Below are 26,169 nucleotides of genomic sequence, written 5' to 3'. Positions count from 1 at the left end.
TGCAGAAATCCTCCATGTTTTCAGCAGTCAAATCTTGCTCCAACAAAACTTTGATTACAACTTCTGTTCCATTCCAAAATGCCACGAAAAGATTCTCCGCCACTCCACTCTGCTCCGTTCTGTTCAACGCCTACCATCCTCGAATATGTATGAGACATACACAACATGAACAAAAAAATCTTTTTGGGTCTTATATTTGGCGCTTCCAGTAATTCTTCTTCTTCTTCATCCTCAGTGTTTTAGCTACCCAACTTTAGTGAGGGGTAGAAGTTGTAGGGAGCCGTCTTTATCTCTGTATAATGCTTCAACTCCTATTTTATTCACCACACTTGCTTTAACTCTTATTTCTTTCTCCAAACTTGCTTCACCAAATGATATATTCCCATCTTTGTAGAATCCTTCATAAACTTCAATTATAGGTGTAGCTTTGATGATATCTCCGGCTTTTATATCTCCATACCCATCATAATCGTAAAGATAATTAGCTATAATGACATGTAAAAATGTAATTCCTTCCACTTCTAATTGGATCGGACCACGATAAAAATACCATGTTTCTAGGAAGTCTTTGGAATGATGCATTTCAATTTTGATGCCATAATAACAATAAAGTGGTGGGAGTAGTGGAGCCGGATTCAACACAACCAAAAAAACAAATCCATAAAATTCCAATGTATTATTCTTCAAATTGGATTATGGACATTGAAATGATATTGATGATTTTTCTTTATGACATCTAATCTAACCAGGAATTTCATTACAAGCAAGAAGACCATTGGAATTCTTGGAGCATTTTAAAACTTATGAAAGGAAATCAAACATATGTGACAATAGTAAGAATTAATGGATAGAAATTACATAAATTGAAGAGCGGGAAAAACATATGTACCTCTTTAATGCTTTCTGAGAAATCGGAATGGGGATCACCTCCGAACACCATTGTCCTTAGGGAATGAAGATTCTCCCAACCTTTAAACTCCTTCAACTTTTTTCAACCAACGAGATGGAAATAACGCAACCCCGTACAATTTGATAAGTTTGATACTTTTTCAATCAACTCACAATTTTGAACCTTAAGATCTTGAAGTTTTGGTGGAAGTTCTGAGAGCAATTTCAGGTTTTCGCAATCATCTAAGAAGATTTCAGTAACATTGGGAGGAAATTTTGGAAGCATTTTAAGGTTTTTGCAACTAGATAAACTAATTCTCTCAAGATTGAGAGGAAGTTCCGGGAGCATTTCAAGATTTTCACAGCCACCTAAAGTAATATACTCAAGATTTGGAGGAAGTTCTGGAAGCATTTCAAAATTTCCACAACCACCTAAATAAATCTCCCTAAGATTGGGATGAAGTTTTCGAAGCATTTTAAGACTTTTGCAACTAGATAACCTAATTTTCTTAAGATTGAGGGGAAGTTCTAGGAGCATTTCAAGGTTTTCACAGCCATCTAAAGTAATATACTCAAGATTTAGAGGAAGTTTCCGGAGCATTTCAAGGTTTTCACAGCCATCTAAAGTAATATACACAAGATTTGGAGGAAGTTCTGGAAGCATTTCAAAAATTCCACAACCACCTAAACAAATCGCCGTAAGATTGGGAGGAAGTATGGGAAGTATTTTAAGACTTCCACTACTAGATAACCTAATTGTCTTAAGATTGAGAGGAAGTTCCGAGAGCATTTCAAGGGTTTAACAGCCATCTAAAGTAATATCCTCAAGATTTGGAGGAAGTTTTGGAAGCATTTTAAGACTTTTGCAACTATCTAAATAAATACTCCTAAGGTTAAGTGGAAGCTCTTGGATCATTTTCAAATTGACACAATCATGCAATCTGACCACTTCAACAGTGTGAGGAAGTTGGAGTACTTCTTGGTTCTTGCATAAATTCAACTTAACTGATTCAAGGTTGAACAAATGAGACAGGTAGGAGAGCACCCCATAACAAAGGGTATGTTCAAGACTTAGACTTTGTAATGAGGTTAAATTTCCAAAAATTTCAGGGGATACTTCAAGTTCTGATGAATAGAATATATGAAGATCTTGCAGTGACCGCAAATGGCTGACGTTCTTTGGAAATTTCTTTAACTTTTGACAGCAAACAAAACTTAAAGAAACTAATTTCCCCAATTCTCCGATGGAAGAATGCACCTTTAACAAACTAAAGCATCCTATAAATGATAACTTACGGAGATTTTGTTAGCCACTAAAGTTCGGAGTCCTTGTGAGATGAAAGCAGTCAGAGAAATCCAAAGACTCCAGACAAAGAAAATACTGTTTTGATCAATTCAATTAACAAAAAGCAACAGAAATTAAAAACATATATTGAATTATAATTTATTATCAGTCTAAGCAGATTATTGGTGTTGTAATGTTTAACACAGTTATGGAATTACGAACACAGAGCTCTGACATTATGAACTTACAATATGAACATATAGTGATAAAATTATGAACATAGAGCTCTAAAATTGTGAACATAGAGCTTCAAAAATTATGAATTTACAGTTATTGAATTATGAATGTATAGTTACGGAATTATGAATGTACAGTTATGAAAGTATGAATGTATAGTTACGGAATTATGAATGTACAGTTATGGAAGTATGAATGTACAGTTATGGAATTATGAACACAGAGCTCTGACATTATGAACTTACAATTATGAACATCTAGTGATAAACTTATGAACATATACACCTATAACGAAGCGGACTGGAATTTTTTTTAAAAAAAAAGTGGAAGATAACGGTGCCACTAACGGCACTGTTACCGTGTTCACCGTGCATGCTGGACACGAGTCCATAGCATAACTGTAACACCCCGAAAATTTTAAAACTTTTCAATCTTATAATATGAAGGCAATTCTATTAATTAATTCCAAATAGAGCATAAGGGTCTAGGGTGTTATGCCACATCTGAGCTGGAGAACTCAGATGCACAGGCTACATCAACTAACTATCCTCAAACAATGCTTTTACATCATCAAGGCAGGCAGGCCGAAAGGAAAGACTAACTATCTAAGCTGAGGTCCTCTAGCGTGCTCCGGTGGCTAATCATCTGTGCTTGAAAGCCAAATATATCTGTTCAGCGAATAATGCTGGTAACCCACTCTAACGCGTTAAAATACAATATAGGTAAATATATATACATAGATATAGGGAAACCATTTTGAAGCAGGAAGATATATAATTAGGAGACTCTAGCTTTAAAACCAGGATTAGACTCGACAGATAGGGATAAGCACATTCAACAATGATAATCAATTATATAGAGACAACATCATATATCAATATTTGTATCTAAGGTCACAGTTTACTTTCATATATTCACATCATCATTCAATCAATATCTTTGTCACACAAGCATACTTTGGTGGCGCCACAGGACCAATCGCATGCCCATACATGAGGGTCAGCGCATATAGCGCTAACACAGCCCTGCAGCACCCTACCTCATACCACAGCATGAAGGAATTGACCGCAGCCAATTGTATAGACCGTCGATGCATTCAACGGCGGACCACAGTCCTACACACTGCTGACGCGTTCAGTCGGTGGACTGTGATCCTCTTTTGGGGACTACGACCCTACACACCGCTGGCGAGCTCAGTTAGTGGATCGTAGCCGATCATAACCCTACACACCGCTGAGGGGTTCAGTCGGTGGACTATGACCTTCTTTTGGGGACTACAATCCTACACACCGCTGTCAAGCTCAGTCGGTGGATCGCAGCCGACCATAGCCCTACACACCGCTGACGAGCTCAGTCGGTGGACTATGGCCTTCCTCGTGGCTCGTAGCCCTACACACCGCTGACGCGTTCAGTCGGTGGACTATAGCACACGAGGCCCACTTGGTGAACTGCATCCCTACACACCGCTGACGAGCTCAGTCGGTGGACTGCAGCCTATGAGAACCAACTTGACCGCAGCCAAGAGTCATGCACATATATCACGTAGCAAGCACATGCAATTCACATTAACACATTGGGAAATGGGAGAAAACGTATAAAGAAACCTATGCATGGTCATCCACATACTGGGAAATACCCTCAGGGCTCATGCATCTTTCTCCTAGGTCAACGGGGTACCAATTCAACTAGCATGCAAAACACAAGACTCTTTTATCCTACGAACGGTACCCGAATAATCAAACTAGAGTTAGGCACGATAAACGAAGTCCGTCGGGACACCACGAGGATCGGGGAACATCAAACGGGGAAGCCAAAATCCCAAGGTGGGAAAAATCCAGCGGGTGGCCGGCGGGTGGAGGACCATCCGTCGGCTGCCCGCCGGCTGCTCGCTGCCGGTGAGGCCAATTCGGGCAGCGAGTAGGTGGCGGGTCCCCCTACCCCCACTGACTCTTTTTCAAAATATAGATCTCGGGATCCTTCGTGGAACCCGAAACCATGTTTAGACACTTTTAAACACAAACGACGACACCACGTAGTCAAATAATGGATTAAAACCAAGAATCATATTGAACATATCCTTAACATGACTTCTAAACATAAATAACACCCGAACATGCGAAATTCCACCCAAATATACCAAGAATATCACAATACGAAATTCTCAATTCACCCTAGGGCTCTAATCATATTCAAATCATCAAAATCTTTGTTTATATTTTAAGATCAAGAACATCAAGATTCATCAAGAACATCACACAATTATTAAGATCCTCTTATAATCATCAAGATTATCAAGAACAACACATAAGATCATCTCATCAATTATCAAGATCATATCATCATCACCATAAAAGATTTACCAAGACACAAACATAGAGAAGAAGCCAAAGAAGAAGATTATATCAAAGAAAATAAGTTTTGTTGAGACACGGGTTACCTCTTAGCCTTAATTAGATTCCTTGGCTATGAAGGTTCTTTCTCTAAGATCTCTTCTTCTTGATTTCTCCTACGTTGGTGATAAGAGAATTCTTGGGAATTCTTGTGTGGTGATATTTATTGTGGTGTGACTTCTAGGTGCCTCCTATGCTCCTATTTATATATCTAAGAGTCCTAATTAGGGCCTAGATGGTATGGGTTTGCTAGTTCTACTTCTTATAGGACTAGGGGGTTGGTTTTAGGGATAAGGGTCCATGGACTATGGTGGACCCTCCCTAGTTAATTAATGGATTTTAATCCTCTTTTTAGGATAAGTAATTAAATAATAAGTTTGGGTTAGAGGCCGTAACACGGGGTGTTACAATAACGATTGCTTATTTACTACAAAAGTGTATACAATTGTCCATGTAGGATTGTTCATATGGGTTATTGTCCAAATATCTTTTATTTTATATTTGAACAAATCATTATAGTCCATGAGTGTTATTGAGCTAGAGTAATCATTATTCCATGAATATGAATAAAATGAACATTTTAAAAATATTAAAGGCACATTATTTGAAAATAGATCATTTGAATATTGAATGTATATTATTTTTCATATTATTAAATATTATACCTTCAGTACATAAATAATTTATTTTTAATATATTTAAAATATAATTTTTTATTTATGATTCACAACAAACTTTATTGCTGGAGTAACATAATATAAACTAGTTGATGGTGTATAACTAGTTGATGGTGTATAATCGGTAAGCCAAGAGACCTATTGGGATTGCTATTTTCCAAGCTTTAGACTTTTGAGTACACTTTTACTTCTCAATAAATTTGTCCATTCCATAATTAACAATTAATAACTGAAATCAAAATATGAAAATGTATATATGCATACGATTGCCAAGCACCTTGTGCTCAGATGGCATCCGGGTTAAACTTCCATATGGGAGGTTGTGAGTTCGAGTCTCAGTGAATGCATTATTGGATCTTTGTAATAAAGTCAGTAGCATTCAAAAAAAAAATACAATTATAACATATGGTCTTCCTCCTAAAAAAAAGAAAACATATAGTCCTTCAAACATAGGCAGACCCAAAATCTAGAAGGGATACTTTAGAATGGGCTTTAAATAATTTATTGGACTCACTTTTATCTACCCACCACTATTACAAAAATTAACATAAAAGCATGTGTTTTTGCTACACCTTTTAATAAAATTGTAGTGTAAAGTTAAAAAAAAAAAAAAAAAAAAAAGTGTGATGATAAACTATAAATAAATATATCAGAAAACACTACACTTTTATTTAAAGTGTAGCGGTTTCTTTATAAAAAAAAAAAAAAAATACTACTTTCTGCGACACCCTTATAAGGTTAAAGTGCGTACGTAGTTTTATAGCTTAAGGTGCACCACTTTTCTAGTTTAAGGTATATCAGTTCAAAACTTAAGGGGGTAGTTTTATAGCTTAAGGTGCGTAAATGTAATTAGTTCTAATTTTGAACATATTAAATATTCACGAATTTCCAAAAAAAAAAAAAAATTCGCGTAAATGTTAATTTCGGTCATTACACGCACCATTTTTTCCGAAAGTTAATTACTGAAATGGTCCATTGACTATAGCAAAATTACCAATTTGTTCCAGAGTTAACGGATGTCTAACAACAAAACAAACGGAAGACTAAACCAGTTAACATTTTCAAAGTCGATGACTTAATTGGGCACGAAAAATCCTCGAGGACCAAATTGGTAACTTTACAATTTCGATAGTAAATTCATAAATAAATATGTAACATGCGTATGTGTCTTGTATTGTGAGTTTTATGTCTCGTGTTATTAAATTTTGTATCTTAAAAGTATTGATTCTATACCTAAAATAAATTAAAAATTGTGTTGAAACATGAAAAACGAGAAACTACAGAATCTATTAACACTTAAATGTCAAAACAACATCGTTTTAATCTAGGGTCCACAATACTATGTGGACCTTGATCCATGATATAAATTGCCGGCCATCAAGGAACTAACGAAGACATTTCAGCATGCATTTATGTATTTGTCATATAGGGCCCAAGATTTAGTCTATTTAATATTTCTCAGAAATAATAATCACCTGCTGAATACTGATTATGACAAACATAAAAATAATATCTCCGAAAAGATGATTGAGTAGATTACACCTAATTTTCATACTTAAAAAGTCATGTTTCAATTCTTCTTAACAACTTCTCACTCTACCTTGTGGAATGAGTCTTCTTACATATTCTATTTAAATTATACACAAATTTAATCTAAGAAATAATATTGTTGAAAAATAGTCAACTCACTAATTCATCATCACAAAAGTACTTTGAAAGTACAAAATATAATGCTCTTAATAATTAATTAATAAGCACAAACACAGAATGTTGGAATAATATTATTAACAAAAAAATTATGAAAAAAGAATATTTTTGGGCGGACTTCAAAAGTCATTTTCTTCTTTCTTCTGTGTTCGACTCAAGTTTAGTAATGGGTACAAATTGTAGGAAGCCATTTTCTCTATCTCTATACAATGCTTCTGCTCTTATTTTCTTCACCCAACCTTTATTAACATTTCCTACGGCTCTCACCTCTAGAATAACTTTAAAGATTTCTCTAGCTTTTATATCTATAAAGCAATCCTGTGGAATGAAATCTACAAATGAAACAACATCTTCCCCTTCTTCTAATAATTCGACTTGGACTCCAATTAGTAATGAATACCAACTACGACTCCAGACTGTGAAGCCATCCTTTTCAATTGTGCCGTAGTATTTATAACAATCTTTAGCGTTGAGCCACAGTAGTCCCACCCAAATGCAAATTCCAAGGAATTCCAAATTAGATATTAATGGCGGCCATTGGAAAGATATTGATGATCCATTTTCCTCAAACTTAATCCAACTCAAAGTTTCATTATTTGGAAGATATCCTTCAAATTCAATATTGGAATTCAACTTGGAAACTTTTAAAACCTGTATAAGAAAAACAGACAAGTGTGAAAAGAGTAAGATTGGGTAGAAATGATGCACCAACTTATATCTATCTTATGTATTAATCCCTACTAAAACTTGAAGAGAGAGAATTGAAGATGTTGTACATAACACAAATTGAAGAGAGATAGAGAAGAGAGGTATATCTACCTTATTTATGATTTCTGATAACTTGATATTGGGAACACCTCTTAATTCGATTCCAGTTAAAAATTGAGCATTCTCCCAGCCTTGAATCTCCTTTAATTTTTTGCAATGGGTGAGATTCACATATTTCAACATCTTTGGTAAGTATACTGTTTCCAGCGACTCACAATTGATAGCAGAAAGAGATTGGAGATTTTGAGGAAGTTCAAGCAGCATTTTTAGGTTTGTGCAGCCATATAAAAAAATCCGCTCAAGGCAAGTAGGAAATGTTGCTGAGACTACTTTCAAGTTTTTGCATTTGTATAAGCTAATATGCTTAAGATTAGGAGGAAATTGTGGGATTAGTTTGAGGTGGTCATTCTGGAAGAAACTCCTCCACAAATTTGGGATTGATTTAGGAGGCTTTAACAAATGAGAGGTAGTGTTGGCGGGCAGGTTGTGAATATTGGTTCTATGTAAGTTCAAAATTCGAAGTGAGGTTAACATCCCCGAATTTTCACCCAATTCTTTTATTTTTGAGGAATAACACACTGATGATGATGGATCTTCTGCTGATCTCAACTGCCAATGCCAAAACTTCTTTGGAAGTTTCTTCAGCCTTTCACAATAACTCAAATCTAATTCAACTAGCATCCTCAGGTCTCCAATAGAAGAGTGCACCTTCTCCAAACTTGAGCATTCCATAAATGATAGCTTACGAAGATTTTTAGCACCGCTAAAGTTTGGAGTCCTCGTGAGATATTTACACCCTCCAAGATCCAAAGACTCAAGACATGGAAAATACTATTTCAATGGATTCAACAAATAAAAGCCATAGAAACAAATTAAAAAAATTTGAATTAGAAGTTACTGTAGTCTTTAACAATTTTATTATAAGCAAAGAGCTATTAAATAGAAAAAAGTATTGCCAAATTACCTTTAGTGGGGCTCCAAATTCTTTTATGTTGCTCCATTGCATTTCCAGCTTCACGAGCTTCTCAAACAAATAACCGGATGGAATATATTTCAAAGGACATTGATTCCATTGCAAGCATATAAGTGTCTTGCGTGGTAGATGTTTAAAGTTTCCTTCCAAGTGGATTCCATCAATTTGAAGAAATCTTAAATTCTTCATGTCCTTAAATGCTTTTGTATTGTATTTGTACTCTCTATTTTCCCGTGAAGAGTTTAATACAATCATTTCAATCTTTTCCGTACCCTGCACATAAAAACAAATTAGTTAACAAAACACATACACTATTTTGCTTAGTAAATAAATAGCTATTTTAATTGAACGTAACTTGGCTCTGTTTGGCAAACCTAGCTGAAAAGGAGCTGAAAGCTGAAAAGGTATAAGCTCGGAGCTGAAAACTGAAGAGCTGTTAAGCTAGCTGCTATGATTGGAAGTGTTTGGTAAAAATAGCTTTTTGATAAGGTGATAAATGTAAAAAGACTAAAAAGGACATCTTCATAATATTTAAATTAGTTTGTTTACATATTAAAATTTAACATTTTGTCTTTAAAAAAAAATTAACATTTTGAAATAAAACTATTAGCATAATCATGATTTAGCATCTCATAATGAAGTAGCAATATTGTTGCAAATCTCATAATAATAATAATAATAATAATAATAATAATAATAATAATAATAATAATAATAATAATAATATTTGCGGAATAATAATAATATTTGCGGTGAAAGTTGCGGATAAAGGAGAAGAGAAAAAGGGATTTAATTGGGAAGGGTAAATTATGTCATTTCTTTAAAATAATAAGGATAAAGATGAAAAAAAGTTAGGAAGCTATGAGCTTATTTTGAAACGCTACCTAAAGTAGCATTCCAAAATAAGCTCTTATTTTAAGCTAGGAGCTTATTTTGGGAACATTACCAAACAGAGCTTATAACTTATTAAGAGTTTAAAATAAGTTATAAGCTCCTAAATAAGCTCTGCCAAACAGAGCCAAGATATGAGAGAATGATGTAAGCAAAATTTGGTATATAATGAATTTCATTATAACAAAACAAAATATAAACAATTAATGCTCCATAATAGTGAGTAGTAAATTTTGTTGGTCACCAACTATGAGACGCTACATATCTTCCAGTTCTAAAACAACATTACAGCCCTATTTGGTAAATGGATATTAGCTGTTAGCTGATTGTGTTAATTAAAGGGTATAACTAGTTGATAACATTAGCTGTTGTAGAAAAGTGTTTGATAAATTAGCTGTTAGTTGATAACTGTTTGGTATAATTTCTTTTTTTGAAAAAGTTAATTGAAAAAGTTGTTTGGAGTAGCTTTTTGAATTTTAGCATTTTAGAATTACAAAAAGCTAATTAACCAAACACTTATATTGATATTTTAACTAAATCAAACAATTAATAGTGGTCAAATAAGCCAAAATTGACCTATAGACCAATTTTTTACCCTTTTTTACCAAACAGGGCCATAATTGAATTTGCAGCAGCCTATCTTGCAACCTACATTATATATAATAGTATTTCTTTGTAAATATATATAATCAATTTGATGAATAATAAAACTGTTATTGATTATTTTTGTATAAGAGACTTGAAAGAGCTCAAATAATAATATATATTTACAGGTGAAAATTATAATATATCGAGTTGTAGATTCATACACTAGAAGAGCATGGAAACTAAAGCAATGGTATGGTTTTGTGTCATGTAACCTCATTAATTAGAAATTAACTACATGTGGTAAATATATAGTTATTTCCACTAAATTGAGCAAAAAAGTAGTGTATAATCTTCACAGATCAAGATTATATCAAAATAAATACCATATAAAATGAATCTAGTTTTCAATTATAGGACACTTTAAATTTTAAAATTAACTTGAAGTTTAGAATTGTATCCCTTTGAATTTCATTATAAGAAAACAAAATATAAATAATTAATGCTCCATAATAGTGAGTAGTAAATTTTGTTGTTCACCAACTAAGACGCTATATATCTTTCCATTTTAAAACGACATTACATATAATTGAATTTGCAGCAGCCTATTTTGCAATCTACATTATATATAATAGCATTTCTTTGTATATAATATATAATCAATATAATTCCAGGAATAATAAAAATTTTATTATATTGATTATTTCTATATATGTATGAGACATTGAGACTTGAAAGAGCTCAAATAATTACACGTATTTACAATTGAAAATTATAATATAGCAAGATTTATAGATTTATACGTTAGAAGAGCATGGAAACTAAAACAAATTCAATGTCTTGTATCCTCATTAGAAATTATAAAGAAATTAACTCGTGGTAAATATATATAGTCATATTCAATAAACTGGATTATGTTCGAAATTTTTATCAAATGTGTGACTCAAATGTAATTATATGAGCAGAGTAAACCACACAAAACTGAGAGGAAAAGAATCTCTTCATTGTGATAAGGAAGAGCTTAAATACCAAGGTTGACATAATAAGATTGATGTATACTAAGAATAATGAGACAAATAAATTAACAGAATCATTACCTTATGTCGTCCGTTAAGCACATCATGAATATCATTAGAACACCACAATCTACTACGTTCACCTGGATTTTTGGGTGATTCTAGACAAATAATTTCTCTTCCCATCTTTTGAATTAAGCTATGCATACTAATCCGGCATCCCATAAGTTTTATCAAGCATTTGTCAACCAAACCTTGAATTTCATTGTGAGAGAAATACCCCAAGCTATCAATTGTCTCCATGGAAACTTCACGGGAGAAACAAACAAGATCAAGAAAGAGAGATTTTATATTATCATCTGGAAGTTCATCAAAACTAATTTTGAGTTTAGTTATAACTTTCTTATTAGGAATTTTCTTCAATTTCTCAAAAGTATCCATCCATTCCTCCTTTGATTTATTATACAAAGAAGCCCCTATCACTTCAAGAGCTAATGGGATTCCCTCACAATAAGCCACCATGTCATCTAAAATCTCAGTATAATCTTCTTTTAGTAAAAAACACCATTTAAATGCATGATGACTAAAGAGCTGCAAGGACTGCCCACGATCCAATGCCTTGATTTCATATTGTTCACCTTTTTCCAATTCATTCAACAACTGTGCATCTCGGGTTGTTAAAATAATTCTACTTCCGGCACCAAACCAATCTCGTTCTCCACATAGTGCCTTAAATTGGTCTATGTCCTCTAGATTATCAAGAACAATGAGACACTTTTTTGTTTGAAGCCAATTTTTTATAGTCATCATACCTTCACCCACACTGTCAACATTAATGTCCCTGTTAAGAAGTTTTCTAAGAAACCTTTCTTGTAAAATTCTTATCGCGGAAACTTCTGAACTTATCTCAAGAAAGCAAATCCTCTCAAAATACCCAAAAAATTTGTTATAGAGAACTTGGACAAGAGTAGTCTTTCCCATACCATCTACCCCATATATTCCAATCATGCGAACACTATTGTCCTCCTCCCCCCACATGGAACGGACCACGTGCTCAACTTGAGATTCAAGTCCAACCACATAATTGGAAACATACATGGGTACTCGCTTTACTACCGATTTGACTTTGTTGATAATTTCATCAATGAATTTTGATTCACACCTTCAATAATAATTAAGTAGAAAATTAAAGCCCAAATTCCTACAAAAGTGCATCTAGCTAGGTTATAACAAAAGCATATAACAATAACACACTTGCTAACCTTCAATAATAATTAAGTAGAAAATTAAAGCCCAAATTCCAACAAAAGTGCATCTAGCTAGGTTATAACAGAAGCATATAACAATAACACACTTGCTAACCAATCAATTAATTAACTAACTTCAAAATGCTACAGTAAATAACATGCAATAATAAATGCTGAATGAATAAAACTAATTAATTAAAGTGCACACGTAATTCAATATGAATGGAAAAAAATCGTGTTTGTTCAATTTCAAAGTTGAGGATTAAAAATGAAAAAATATATATGATATATAATTGATCAAAAAATTAAGAATAGTCCAAATTAAAGAAAATGAGAAAGCAATACTCACTGGCGATTCCTTGCAAATGCCAACCCGACATGTTTCCAACTTTAGTGAGAGCATCTTTCCATTTCTGTATCTTATTTCCTTCAATTTTTTTTTCATGCTCTGTCAAGGCCATCCCATAGACCTCACGTTGATTGCGCACTTCAGAAGGATCAACGCCATAAAAAATAGGAAAAACTAACTGTTTTCCCTTCTCCTTGCACTCAAGGATTTGCACCAGCTCCTCAAGGCACCACTTAGATGAGGGATAATTTTTTGACAAGATTATCATAGAGATTCTCGAACTTTGGATTGCTCTGGTGAATTCAGGCGCGAGATATTCTCCCTTTTTGAGTTCCTCATCGTCTATGAATGTGCGAATTTTGGCATGATGCAATGCAGAATAAAGATGACCGGTGAAGGTTTTGCGAGTGTCCACGCCTCGGAAACTCAAGAATACATCATACTCCCAAGGGAGAGATTGAAGACCAATAGTTGGGGTTGACATGGATGGACAGATGAAGTGAGTAAAGTAAAGGAAATTAAGCTACAAAAGTTGAGAGTGCAGCTAGATGAGTAGCTGTGAATTGAAGGACTTGAATTTATAAAGGGAAAGAGGAAATTATTGAGGGCCTGGGAAGAGAAAGCTAAGTCTAAATTAAAGATGGGAAATTTCCTATAGCAATTGCGCATCCTGGGTACCTACGTCACCGTACGCGTTTTTTTTTTTTTTTTCCTCCCTGTTAGTAACTACTATAAGTTTCTAACGTAAGTCAAACTAATTTTAATCTTTAGTTTCTTGCTTTCAGAATCATTAGAGAATGTAAATTCTGAGTTACAAAATAACAAAAAAAAAAAAAAAATTCCTGAGAAGGAAATTATGACATGTCACAATAATTAAATAAAACAAGTGATACAAAATTTTAATTTTAAAGCTAGGTTTCAAAATAATCAACGTCTATTCGGGAAGGATTCAGGTGCGATTATAGCTTCCCGTGTGGTCAGTGGTGGACCCAGAAATTTTGTCTAGTGGGGGCGAAACATTATAGTTTAAAAAACAATGAAACACTTAATATAGTCATAAATAATTAAATATTATTAGATGTAGGCGAAAAATAAAATATGAAACATAACTAAATAATTTGATAAAATAAAATATGAAAAATAAAATACTCATAACAAAATATGAAACATAACTGATTTGATAAAATAATTCAAATAGAAAACACATTATAAATTACACATCTCATTATTAATATAAAAGAAGTTATATATATTTAAAAAAAAAGACACTTCCTAGCATTAAGCACGCACCTTGCCATCTTGCCCAGCTCACCTATTGTGTACTCTTATCTGTTTTTTTTTTATATTTATATCTAAACATGTATATATATATATATATATATATATATATATATATATATATATATATATACACACACACACACACACACACACATATATACATACAAGGGCTATATATGGGGTGGGGGTGGGGTGAGTGGGGGCAGCGGTTGTGCGGGTGATAAATGTGCGTGAGTTTTGTACTTAGTGTGCGTGATGTATTGTGCTTACAGTACTACAGAAAACGGTTTTAACGTCACCATTTTAACGTCGGATTTTATAAAATCCGACGTTAAATATTTAAAATTATTTTTTATTATTTTTTTAAATACATACGACATCGGTTATATCAAATAACCGACATCATATTAAGGTGCGTGAGGTTTGTGCTTATTAATGTGCGTGAGTTTTAACACAAATTCGCACACTTTAAGCACAAAAGTCACGCCTCTTAAGCACAACCCTCACTCACCTTAAGCACAAAACTCATGCACCTTAAGCACAAAAACACATGCACTTAAGTTTTAACAACAACTTACATTAAGCACATACTCACGCACATTAAGTACAAAACTAATGCACCTTAAGCACAAGACTCACACACCTTAAGCACAAAACTCATGCATTTTAAAGTTTCAACAAACAACTCACATTAAGTACACACTCACGCACATTAAGCACACAACTCACGCACATTAGACACAAGACTCATGCACCTTAAGTACAAAACTCACACACATTAAGCATTACACACTCACGCACATTAAGCACAAACCTCACACACCTTAAGCACAAGACTCATGCACACTAAGTACAAAACTCACACACATTAATCACCCGCACAATCGCACGAGAAGCATTCACCCACACTGGAACTTAAACCACATCTACTCTATTGTTAGTTGACCATAACAAAAGTAATTCGAATAGCATTTAAAGCACTGCAACTAAAATTAGATTGGATGACTATTTTAAAATTTTTATTGATCTCAACATGACCGTTTATGTATTTGTAATGCAATTTTAGCCACCCGCATTAAATTTGTAGATAAAATGGTAAAGTATGTGAGAAAAGAAGAGCTCTAGAGAAAAACGATAGGAGGAAAGAAAAGAAAATGCTTATCAATTTAAATGTAAATTTCATATGAGTATTTAGGTTGAGTTCGATTAATATTTTTATACTTTACTAGTATTTTCGCCCGTGTGATACACGGAATTGATTTGTTGTAATATATTAAGAATATTTAGATCGATATATAATTATTTAAATTAAAACATCAAATATTATATAGTGCAATTAAAGATATATATGCTTAGGATCGTTTATGTGTTTTTATGTTATCATTGCTTGAATTTGAGCAAAATAATTATTAAAATTAATAGTTGGATCGATATATAGATGTACGCATGCGGTGCTGTCACTTTAGAGATTTTATTTATCATTGATTCACATATTTGAATTATTTATTTTTTCTTTAATTATTCTCATTATTGTAAACATAAATGATATTGCAATAATTAATTTATGATATATCAAATTGTATCTTTTTTAAAATATAAATTTTCACATGTTTAGGGGTTAAAAAAATATGTTAAAATTATTTTTATTTTTAAAATATTTTTCAGCAACCCAAACACTCCCTTAGTCTCTCATCAAAAACTGATAAAGAAAAGTCATTTCATTAAGGAAATTAAAACTAATTAAAATAAATCTAATCATGCTATATTTATTTGTAACTGTATATTAATTTCATTTTGAAATCATTGGTTCACATATTTGAATTAGTTATTTTTTTCTTTAATTATTCTCATTGTAAACATAAATGATATGGCAATAATTAATTCATGATATTTATCAAAATTGTATCTTTTTTTTTTAAATATAAAATTTTCGCATGTTTAAGGGTTAAAAATATTTTAATTTTTTTTAATTAGTAAGTATTTTTATTTTTAAAATACTTTTAAGCAACTCAAACACTCACTTAGTCTCTCATCAAAAACTAATAAAGAAACATCATTTCATTAAGGAAATTAAAATTAATTAAAGTAAATCTAATCATGCTATATTAATTTGTAACTGTATATTAATTTTATTTTGAAATCAATGGTTCACATATTTGAATTATTTAAATTCTCTTGAATTATTATAAACAGAAATGATATTGTACTAATTAATTTATGATATTTATCAAATTGTATTTCTAAAAATATAAGATTTACACATGTTATGAGGGGTTAAAAAATATTTTAAAATCATTTTTTAGAAAGTATTTTTATTTTTAAAATATTTTCCAGCAACCCAAACACTCCCTTAGCCTACCATCAAAAACGGATAAAGAAAAGTCATTTCATTAGGAAAATTAAAAATAATTAAAATAAATCTAACCATGTTATATTTATTTAATTTGTAACTGTATATTAATTTCATTTTAAAATCATTGGTTCACCGTTCACATATGTGAACTATTTATTTTTCTTTAATTATTATAAACAGAAATGATATTGTACTAATTAATTAGTGATATTTATCAAATTGTATTTTTTAAAAATATAAGATTTACACATGTTATGAGGGGTTAAAATAAAATTTTAAAATTAATTTTAATTATTAAGTATTTTTATTTTGAAATATTTTCTAGCAACCCAAACACTCCCTTAGGGCAAATTATACTGTGGACCGCGGTCTATAATGCATTATGGTCCAAGCATCAAATATGCACTGCAGTTTCTTTTCAACAAAACTACAATATCATTTTGATATAACTACAGTTTCACTGGACATTATACACTCAAATATGTGAAATTAGTATTCAGTTTTATTTTGTATACACTGCAGTTTCATTTCACCACAACTACAATTTCATTTTAATTCAAGTGCAATTTCATTTGATAATATAATAAAAAATAATATGTGAGACAGTGTCAGTTTAGATACACTATAGTGTCTGTTATTTTGGACAATATAATTGTTGCTCCCTTAGTCTCCCATCAAAAATTGATAGAGAAAAGTCATTTCATTAAGGAAATTAAACTAATTAAAGTAAATCTAATCATGCTATATTTATTTGTAAACGGTATATTAATTTCATTTTGAAATCATTGGTTCAAATATTTGAATTATTTATTTTATTCTCTTTAATTATTATAAACAGAAATGATATTTTACTAATTATTTATAATATTTATCAAATTTTAATTTTAAAAATATAGTGTTTTACCCGTATGTTGCACGGAATTTTTTTTGTTAATATGAATTTAAAATTTAAAATAGAAAAAAATAAAAGATGTTAAAATGTACAATATAATAATATAGTTGGACTTTTATATATTTGGTCAAGGATCTATTTTCATAACATACAAAATTTAAATTTAAATTTTATATCATCTCTATCTCTATATATATTAAAGCAAAATGATTGGCAAAAAAGTTTTCCCTCCAAAGTGTGAAAGCAATAATAATAATAATAATAATAATAATAATAATAATAATAATAACAATAACAATAACAATAACAATAACAATAACAATAACAATAACAATAACAATAACAATAACAATAATAATAATAATAATAATAATAATAATAATAATAATAATAATAATAATACTTACCTTAATAATACTAATTATTCTTATAGAAAGAAAATTATTATTACTTACCTTAATAATACTAATTATTCTTATTAAATCATCTCCATAATTCTGACAATCCTAAACTTTGTCTAATAATTATTTAATAATAATAATAATAACTTACCAATAGTAATAATAATAATAAACAACATAAGTACTTACCATAATAATACTTATTGTTATTATTAAACACTCTCCATAATTCAGGCTGGCATTACCCCAGCAAACTTGTCCATTGCAAGATGACATGGAAAGTACCAGCTATGTTTTTTTTCTTAATAGTGAGTTGGATTGCAAGTTTGTTCTGCTTGCAAACTTGCAACCATACTTTTTTTTTATTTTATTTTTTTTATTTTGTTTGTTTTATTTAGTTTTTATATTTTAGGACTTTTTTATTTTGTTTGTTTAGTTTGTTTTGTTGCCGTATTAGGTTTTCTATTTATTTAATATGTAATAAATTTTTAATAAAATAATATATTAAAAGAGTACATAATATTTCATTGATTTAGAAATACAATATGCATACAAATTAATTTCATCATACGTGTCTAAAAATTATATTGATATACATATTTTTTTTTTTTTGAAAGACTGATATACGTACATTCATTAATATATGTAAATTAATTCATTAATACATACATTTAGTTTTTCCATTAATACATACATACGTAATTAGTTATTTTCAAATTTGTTATATTTACTATTTAAATATAATTTATATATTGATATAAATTAATAATGTTGAAGACAAAATAATATTTATGAAGAAAAAAATATTAATTTTTTAAAGTGATGTGAAATTGGGATGCACTTTTGAAGGTTGATTGGATTTGCAGGGATGTAGTGTGAATAGTAGATGATTTGCAAATGGGATAATGTGAAAGTGGGACCCGTTTTTGAGAATAGGAGATATTTGCAGGGATAAGTTCAGCCTAAACTTTGTCTAATAATTATTTAATAATAATAATTACTTACCAATAATAATAATAATAAACAAAATAAGTACTTACCTTAATAATACTTATTATTCTTATTAAACCTTCTTCATAATTCTGACAATCTTAAACTTTGTCTAATAATTATTTATTATTATTTAATAATAATAATAATAATAATAATAATAATAGTAATAATAATAGTAATAATAATGAAAAATAATAATAATAATAATAGTAATAATAAAAATAAAAATAATAATTAGTCAAATGAGATTAGCAATATGAATACATTTATTGTGTTTACATTTATTGGTAAAGTTTTATATTAAATCATTACTTTCTAATATAATTTTACTTTTATTACATCATCATTATTATTATTATATTGAATATTAAATTAAATATATTATTACGCCCTAATATATATATATATATATATATATATATATATATATATATATATATATATATATATATATATATATATATATATATATATATATAGAGGGTGGTTTTCTGGTGCAAACCACTTCTTTTTGTGTGAACATGTGCACTCATCTGGCGCATTGATTTTTTGTATCCGTCAGCCCACGGTGAACGTCCAGCCCGCTACGGTACACCGGCACGCGTGTTAATTACTCTTGCAAATTTGTATTTCTGTTTATGTAGGAATACGACTCCAGTTATGAATGTTCCCCCTATATTTTCGATCACCACCCCGCTGACATATTGAACTCCGACTGTGCTGGTTACGTACATGGTGACGATGGAGATTCACGGCGATGCAACCCCGACGGCTGGTGCGGCGGAGCATTATCCCACAGGTACCCCCCCCCCCCCCCCTTCCATCTGTGTTGCTGTGTTCCGTTTGATCGCACTCCGTTAACTACAGTTAAACCCCTCCCTCCTTTCCTGTCAATTCTCTATATATACACCATTCTCTTTACTCTTTGACTCCCACTCCCACTACACATCTCTGATTGGTTTAAATTCCAAAGTTTATCAATGGCTTCAATGGCTTCGTTAAGTATTCCCGTAATTTTTTATTTGCCCCATGCGCTTAATGATGGTTTAACGTTACCAGCCCCCTGTGATTAATTTATATGGGTTTCATTCACTGTTTAGAACTATAGCAAACCCAAGCAAAGTTTGGCATTGAATATTAATGGTTAAAGAAACAATGTTCCATACTAAGGTGTTGTGGTGACAATGTAATTGGTAATCTGCATTTGTTGTTAATTGAATGTAACTGGGATCTATCATTTAAATGTTGTTATTGTTGGGAACTATCATTCAAGTAGTTCCGTATTATGGATTTTTGCTCCCACATGCAGATTATAATTACCTAGGTTCTGCTTGCCTAACATGATATTCGCCAGCCTACAATGATAACAAAGTTTGGAGGAAAAGATGATAATCTGGACTGTTTTTAAGTTTGTATTTATGTTGTTATTCAGATTATATAGTAATGTAATTAATCGAATGCTATAATTAATGTGTTGGTGCGACTATTACAGGCTCAATTGATGGTGATTCAAGTACTAGGGATGTAACGCACTACACGCCGGGCCCTACCACCGGCCTGAAACAACACTGGAAGCCCACCGTAGACACTAAAATCATACCTGTACTCGGGCAACGTTTTAAATCACTATCTGAAGGGATTGAATTCTACAAGAACTACGGACGTGTTGGTGGTTTTAACATTAGGCACAGCAGTGTTAAGCGAGATCGGACCGGGGCAGTTATTCGGCGTTCTTTAGTTTGTAGCAGGCAAGGAGCGAAAGGAGGTGGTAGGAGGGTACCCACCGTAGTCGTCAATGTTACTAGTAGTAGCAATAAGCAACGCCGAAGAAGGGTTTCTAATAGAATCGGGTGCAATGCCAAGCTTGGGTTGAAGAAAAATAGTACTGGGGAGTTTGTGGTAACTAAATTTGTCGAGGACCACACTCATAGTCTGTGCTCTGAGGGTGCTAAATTATTTATGCGGGGTAACAGGAAACTTAATGTAGCCCAACAAGCATTTTTAGCCAACTGTTTTAAAGCTAATGTGGGCGCTTCTACAGGGATGAGGTTATGTAGGGAAGTAGCGGGTTCATTTGAGAACGTTGGTGCAACGTATGTGGAGTTTCATAATTTTAAACGAGACTTGCAAGCGTATGTGGATGAAGTTGATGGTGAGTTGATTATCGAAAGGTTCAAAACCAAGCGTGAAGTCTGTGACAGCTTCTTTTACGATTACCATCTCGACGAAGAAAACTGACTTGCACGACTCTTTTGGGCCGACCCTATTAGTAGGCGGAGTTTTTCCTGTTACGGTGACGTGATTTCGTTTGATGCCACGTACAGCACGAACAGGTGTGTAGCAGATTACATTTTAAATGCATAGTACTGGATTGCACTCTTGTTTATACTACCCATACTAAATTACAATCTGCATACCAATACATGGTTAAACCCCATATTGATGATAGAACTTTTTGTCTTTACTTGTTTGCATTGCCCTGTCATTGCAGGTACAACTTGGTGTTCGTACCATTTACTGGAGTAGACAACCACAAACGATGCATCACTCTTGCTGCAGGGCTGCTCAATAAAGAAGACGTGGAATCGTATAGTTGGCTATTAGAAAGATTCATTCATGCAATGGGAAATGTCCCCCTATGTGTTGTCACCGATCAGGACCCCGCTATGAAGATTGCTATAAGACAGGTTTTACCCGGGTGCCGTCACCGTTATTGCATGTGGCACATTATGACGAAGGTTGGTGAAAAAGTCGGGCCTGAGTTATCAAACAATGAGGTATTCCGCAAGAGTTTGAATGATATTGTGTGGAACGAAACAACCTCCACCGGTGACTTCGAAGTGCAATGGCAACTGCTAATGGAGAAATACAACTTATCTGATCATCGTTGGTTCCAGAGCTTGTATGCAGATAGGGATCATTGGATTCCTGCTTTTTTTATAGATTCTCCCTTGAGTGGGTTGGTTCGCACCACATCTCAGTCCGAAGCACAAAACAATGTTTATGGGAAATTCACACGCCTCCATTCTAGTTTGGTAGAGTTCTACATGCAGTTCGAAAGCGTTCTTGAAACACAACGTCACAATCAAGCTAAACTGGATGCACAGTGCGAGGGGTCCTTGCCCGATTTTAAGACTCCCTTGGCATTAGAGCGGCACGCCTCAGATTTATTCACACTATCTATTTTTTACACTTTGCAGGAAGAGATTGAAGCTGCCTGCTTTTATTGCGAAATTGTGGGCATCCGTGAGGATGGGGGGAACATTTATTACACCATCAAAGGGGATGGCACCACTACGTACACTGTAAAGCACGAGCCGGGCGGGTCCAGTACTATTTGCAGCTGCAAGATGTTCCAACGCTTGGGGCTAATTTGCAGACATATGTTCATGGTGTTCAAGGGTTCACATTTACAGCAATTACCATCCCAGTATGTTGTGGATCGTTGGCGCAAACACCTAGGATGCAATGCTTGCAGAGGGCAGCATGTTGATGGTGTCCCTCCAAAATCAGGTGCCACAGAACTGTGGTCTGAGATAAACACGTGTGTCGGGATGGTAGGTGAGAGCACGGTGCGCCAAGCACGGATGGTGCAGGTATTGAAAGAGTTGAGAGATGAATTCGCGAGCGACTGCGAGATCATCGGGGCAGCAAAGAGCAATAGGGCCACGATCGAGGCATTCTGTGGAGTCCAGCCACCACCATGTATAACCATTAAACCCCCGGCACAGGCAAAAAACAAAGGGAGTGGAAAACGTATTAAGAGCAACCGGGAGATAGCCATAGAGAACAGTGTCAAAGTCGGGCGAAAGTGTGGGGTGTGCAGTGAATACGCCCGTCATAATGCTCGTAGTTGTCCTTCCAAGCAAAGGGTAGTTTAGTTGAATTTTAATTTGATGTATTCCATAGCATAAGATAATTTACTCTTAGTATGTGCAATACTGCCATGTTGCTTTTGTTGCACTCTGTAAATGATTTCAATAGTTTGTCTATACTGATATTATGCTCTATTGCGCACACGGATTGAGTCTATCCCAGATATGTTATTTCCATTCACATGGTAATTCTTTGACACATGCACAATGTATTATTCACTACGGAAATAAAATAGTCATGGACAGAAATTTGACATGCAGAACTATGTACCACTGGTTAGTTTAGTATATATGCAGAACTATGTTGGTTCAATAAATTAATTTAATTGCTTTTCCTGACTCCAGTGCACTAAGAACCTACTGTAATGAAAATGTGCAAATCATAACGATTGGTTAATATTAACAAAGTTTGGCACCTGTGCATGCAATTCATAAGTAGCAATCTATTTAATAATTAAAATGGGCATAACTAAATACCATCCACAAAGCAGTAGCTAACAGGTTCCCAAATCTAAATGCACTAGCTCTGTACTAAAAACTTTTAAAATTACTATTGCCAAGGTTAAATTGCTAGCCGCGATCAACGTTGGAGTTGAGCCGCCCTTTGGACATCATATTGGCCGATGCGAGTGGCAATATTCCCCTTGTTCTCATTTTCCTCACTCAACAAGATGTTGTGCATGTAGCGTTTCCGTAGATCGAGAAGCTGTTGGCTGTTCCCTTTCTGCAACCCACAGTCCCAGTTCCTGCACCTCTGACCGGTGTATGACTCCATATGCCGCATCGTAAAAACCGCGGAGTCTTGGGTGAACATGGTGGATCTCCATGGCATCTGCATCCGCTTTGGTTTCATGCTTGCTAGCCGAAATGCACGGAGCGTTTGAGATTTGCTATCCAAGTATACGCTTAGTAAGTCTATCTGCAACAAAGGGATTTGGTTAGTGAATATTATTTATCAATTACCACACCCCATGAGACCATCCTAAGGCATTGGGGTAAACACCAATAAATGTTAGTACTACAGACACATACCAACTCCGCCGGAGCACTACCATACATTTCTTTGTTCGTTTTGTTAGCAGATGAGCTGTCAATAATATCAAACCTAGAATGCTCAAAACTTATGCTCATCATGTAGTACCGGCCCTTGTGCAAAATGGGGAAAATAAACTGCACCATAGACATATGTGTGCATTAGTTATGTACCATCCCGTAGTATAAAGTGTGGCGGAGTATTATATCAAAGTGTAAAAACGGTTACCATATCTATAGTCGCAGTCCCTTCATGGTGTGTAGTATTCAGTTCCTCATCTAGCCGCTTGTTGAACCACGTTATCCTCTCATCCTGGCTGGTGGAAATGCTCACGACGGTTCCAATCTGCACGCACTTCTGTTTAATAGTGGGAGTTTATGGTGGGGTCATGCAGTTGGGTTTTAGATACTCACCGTGGCCCTGGTTGAGAAATAGATTCGAGAAGGTCGCCCGTCCCTCCGGTGTTTTTCCCTAGAATTAAGAACGCTACACCATGCATCAACTACATTCTTTGCCACATGTGTCCTTTCCATTAAAGTTCTGAAATCTGACCATCTGGCTTTTCGCTTGTCATGTTGGAACAGCACCTCATTGCTAAAATGAGAAACAAAAATGATGATGTCAAAGAGAAAGCAGTACAGTGTTTTTAAATTAGGCTCAGTGGTCCATCAACACACCCATATCACATCTATTAACCACACATCTTAACCAGTATAATGGGGTCCTTTTTTCCTCCCTCAGTCTAAATGCACCAATCACTTCCTTAAACCCATTTCGAAATGCCAGTGGCTGGCCAAACCTGCACAACACCTATACCAGCAAAAGTTAAATCACTTTAATCATAGAAAAGAAGTTCCCTTTTCCCTCTACTTGCAAGTTCAATGTACCTCTACTATGTTGTACCGCCTAACACGTAAATGTCTGGTGTTCAACTATGCTATCAAAACATCACCATGCTTCCAATATTATTCTGATTTGGGAAACGCACTTACCGGTCCCCATGTGGGCAGCCGAACACCCACAACCAGACAACGTATACGGGTGGTAGAGGTGTGGTAGGGCAACCCAAGGTGGTCCTAAAAACCATGTCGGAAGGATATTCTTCCTGGATGACCGGCCCCTCCCGATCGCGATCTGCTCCATCACGCCTCTCGAGTGCTACCCATTGAGGAGAGGGCTGCAATACGGCCTCCATATGATTCACCTGAACGGGTACCTATCATCCGAAATTTGACAATGAGTTATCATACTAAAGCACAGCAATGAGTTATTTTAGGCACAAACCTGGGGTTCAGGTGTGGTAACATCTACTTGTAAAGCCCGGTTCCGCTCTAGATTCTTGCCAACTCCTGTGTCATCCCAAGGCTAAAACTAGGAGCATCAACGCCCCCGATATTGTCCAACGCCTCAGCCTCTAGTCGATCCAACTCCTTGAAGAATTTTGGGTCGTGCCACATGGGGTCGTCGTGCGCATCTGATGTCGGGGCGGGGGGTTGATGATCCTCTTCAGCGACGGGCTCCACAATTAAACCAAGCAGTAATTTCGATGCAGCGATGACCCGATCGAAATCCTGGTGTTGACGAGCTAGAGTGGGGTGTTGCCGTACCATATCAACAACCCGTGAAGCAACTGAAAGGAGGTCCCCGGACATGGTTGCAAACTCCTTGTCAAAGGCCTACATCAACATTGTTTATCAACCCACCTAATAAATGTTTTCCACGATAAAAGACGCGTTGCGGGCAAGGATAACACTATCATACCGTATTACTTGGTGTTAGTAATTCGACGACCCGTACAAGTTCCTCGGGCATCCCCCTCGTCTTGATAGGGGGGAACAAGCAGTCCTCGGGACCATGGACAGCACGTGGAGATCCTTCATACTCCACATCTTCAAGCCGCCGTGGGGGGGTGTAAAAGTCCTCACCCGACACACTCTGATCATCAATTCCTACAGCCATTTGATGTGCATCCCCACCTGCGATTAAAGTAAATAAACTATTATTAAAAGAAAAGCGAGTATATATCTCAATTTTGGTAGCCTAAACTATACTGCTGCTCCGAGCTAGTCGAGCTAGCCTAAACTATACTTTTTCTTTGCAAAGTTACTTCCAGGCCTTCTCCCTTAAGTTCCTCCCTCAACTTCTTCACCTGCAAACAATGGCCTCATCTCTGCAATAAATTACAGATCAGCCTACAGCCATCTGCACAGCAGGTCTGCTCTTGGAGCTTCCCTCCTGCTGCCAGTACCCCAACACTGCTGTTCCCCTCAGTGACTGCCCAGCATAGCAGCCCATCACTGGGTGAAAAGATCATGGGAGCTCAAGCTT

At 34.3% G+C, this 26,169-nt stretch overlaps 1 protein-coding gene and 3 long non-coding RNA genes across 4 annotated transcripts in view; 1 reads left to right on the top strand and 3 right to left on the bottom strand.

Annotated features, from left to right (window-relative positions):
• LOC109184375 overlaps positions 1 to 26,169 on the top strand; it is a 55,703-nt gene that overhangs the window by 912 nt on the left and 28,622 nt on the right. The gene's annotated exons all lie outside the window — the stretch shown is intronic.
• Positions 100 to 19,677, bottom strand: LOC109184376. The gene is made up of 4 exons (XR_002054763.1): positions 19,666 to 19,677; positions 978 to 985; positions 735 to 736; positions 100 to 358 (listed from the first exon to the last, which is right to left on the bottom strand). It is a non-coding gene; the product is annotated as an uncharacterized LOC109184376 (long non-coding RNA).
• On the bottom strand, positions 1,250 to 1,888 carry LOC109184373. Its single transcript, XR_002054760.1, has 3 exons — positions 1,641 to 1,888; positions 1,372 to 1,388; positions 1,250 to 1,330 (listed from the first exon to the last, which is right to left on the bottom strand). It is a non-coding gene; the product is annotated as an uncharacterized LOC109184373 (long non-coding RNA).
• On the bottom strand, positions 7,290 to 13,611 carry LOC109184369 (TMV resistance protein N-like). Its single transcript, XM_019334363.1, has 5 exons — positions 13,010 to 13,611; positions 11,499 to 12,579; positions 8,917 to 9,198; positions 8,004 to 8,783; positions 7,290 to 7,835 (listed from the first exon to the last, which is right to left on the bottom strand). Exons 1-5 carry the CDS (start codon positions 13,495 to 13,497, stop codon positions 7,311 to 7,313), a joined length of 3,156 nt encoding a protein of 1,051 aa, XP_019189908.1. The 5' UTR covers positions 13,498 to 13,611; the 3' UTR covers positions 7,290 to 7,310.

Source organism: Ipomoea nil, unplaced genomic scaffold (assembly GCF_001879475.1).
Source record: "Ipomoea nil cultivar Tokyo-kokei standard unplaced genomic scaffold, Asagao_1.1 scaffold1259, whole genome shotgun sequence".
Classification (NCBI taxonomy): domain Eukaryota; kingdom Viridiplantae; phylum Streptophyta; class Magnoliopsida; order Solanales; family Convolvulaceae; genus Ipomoea; species Ipomoea nil.
The sequence above is the reverse complement of the archived record's forward strand: the minus strand, read 5'-3'. Positions and strand labels throughout refer to the sequence as shown.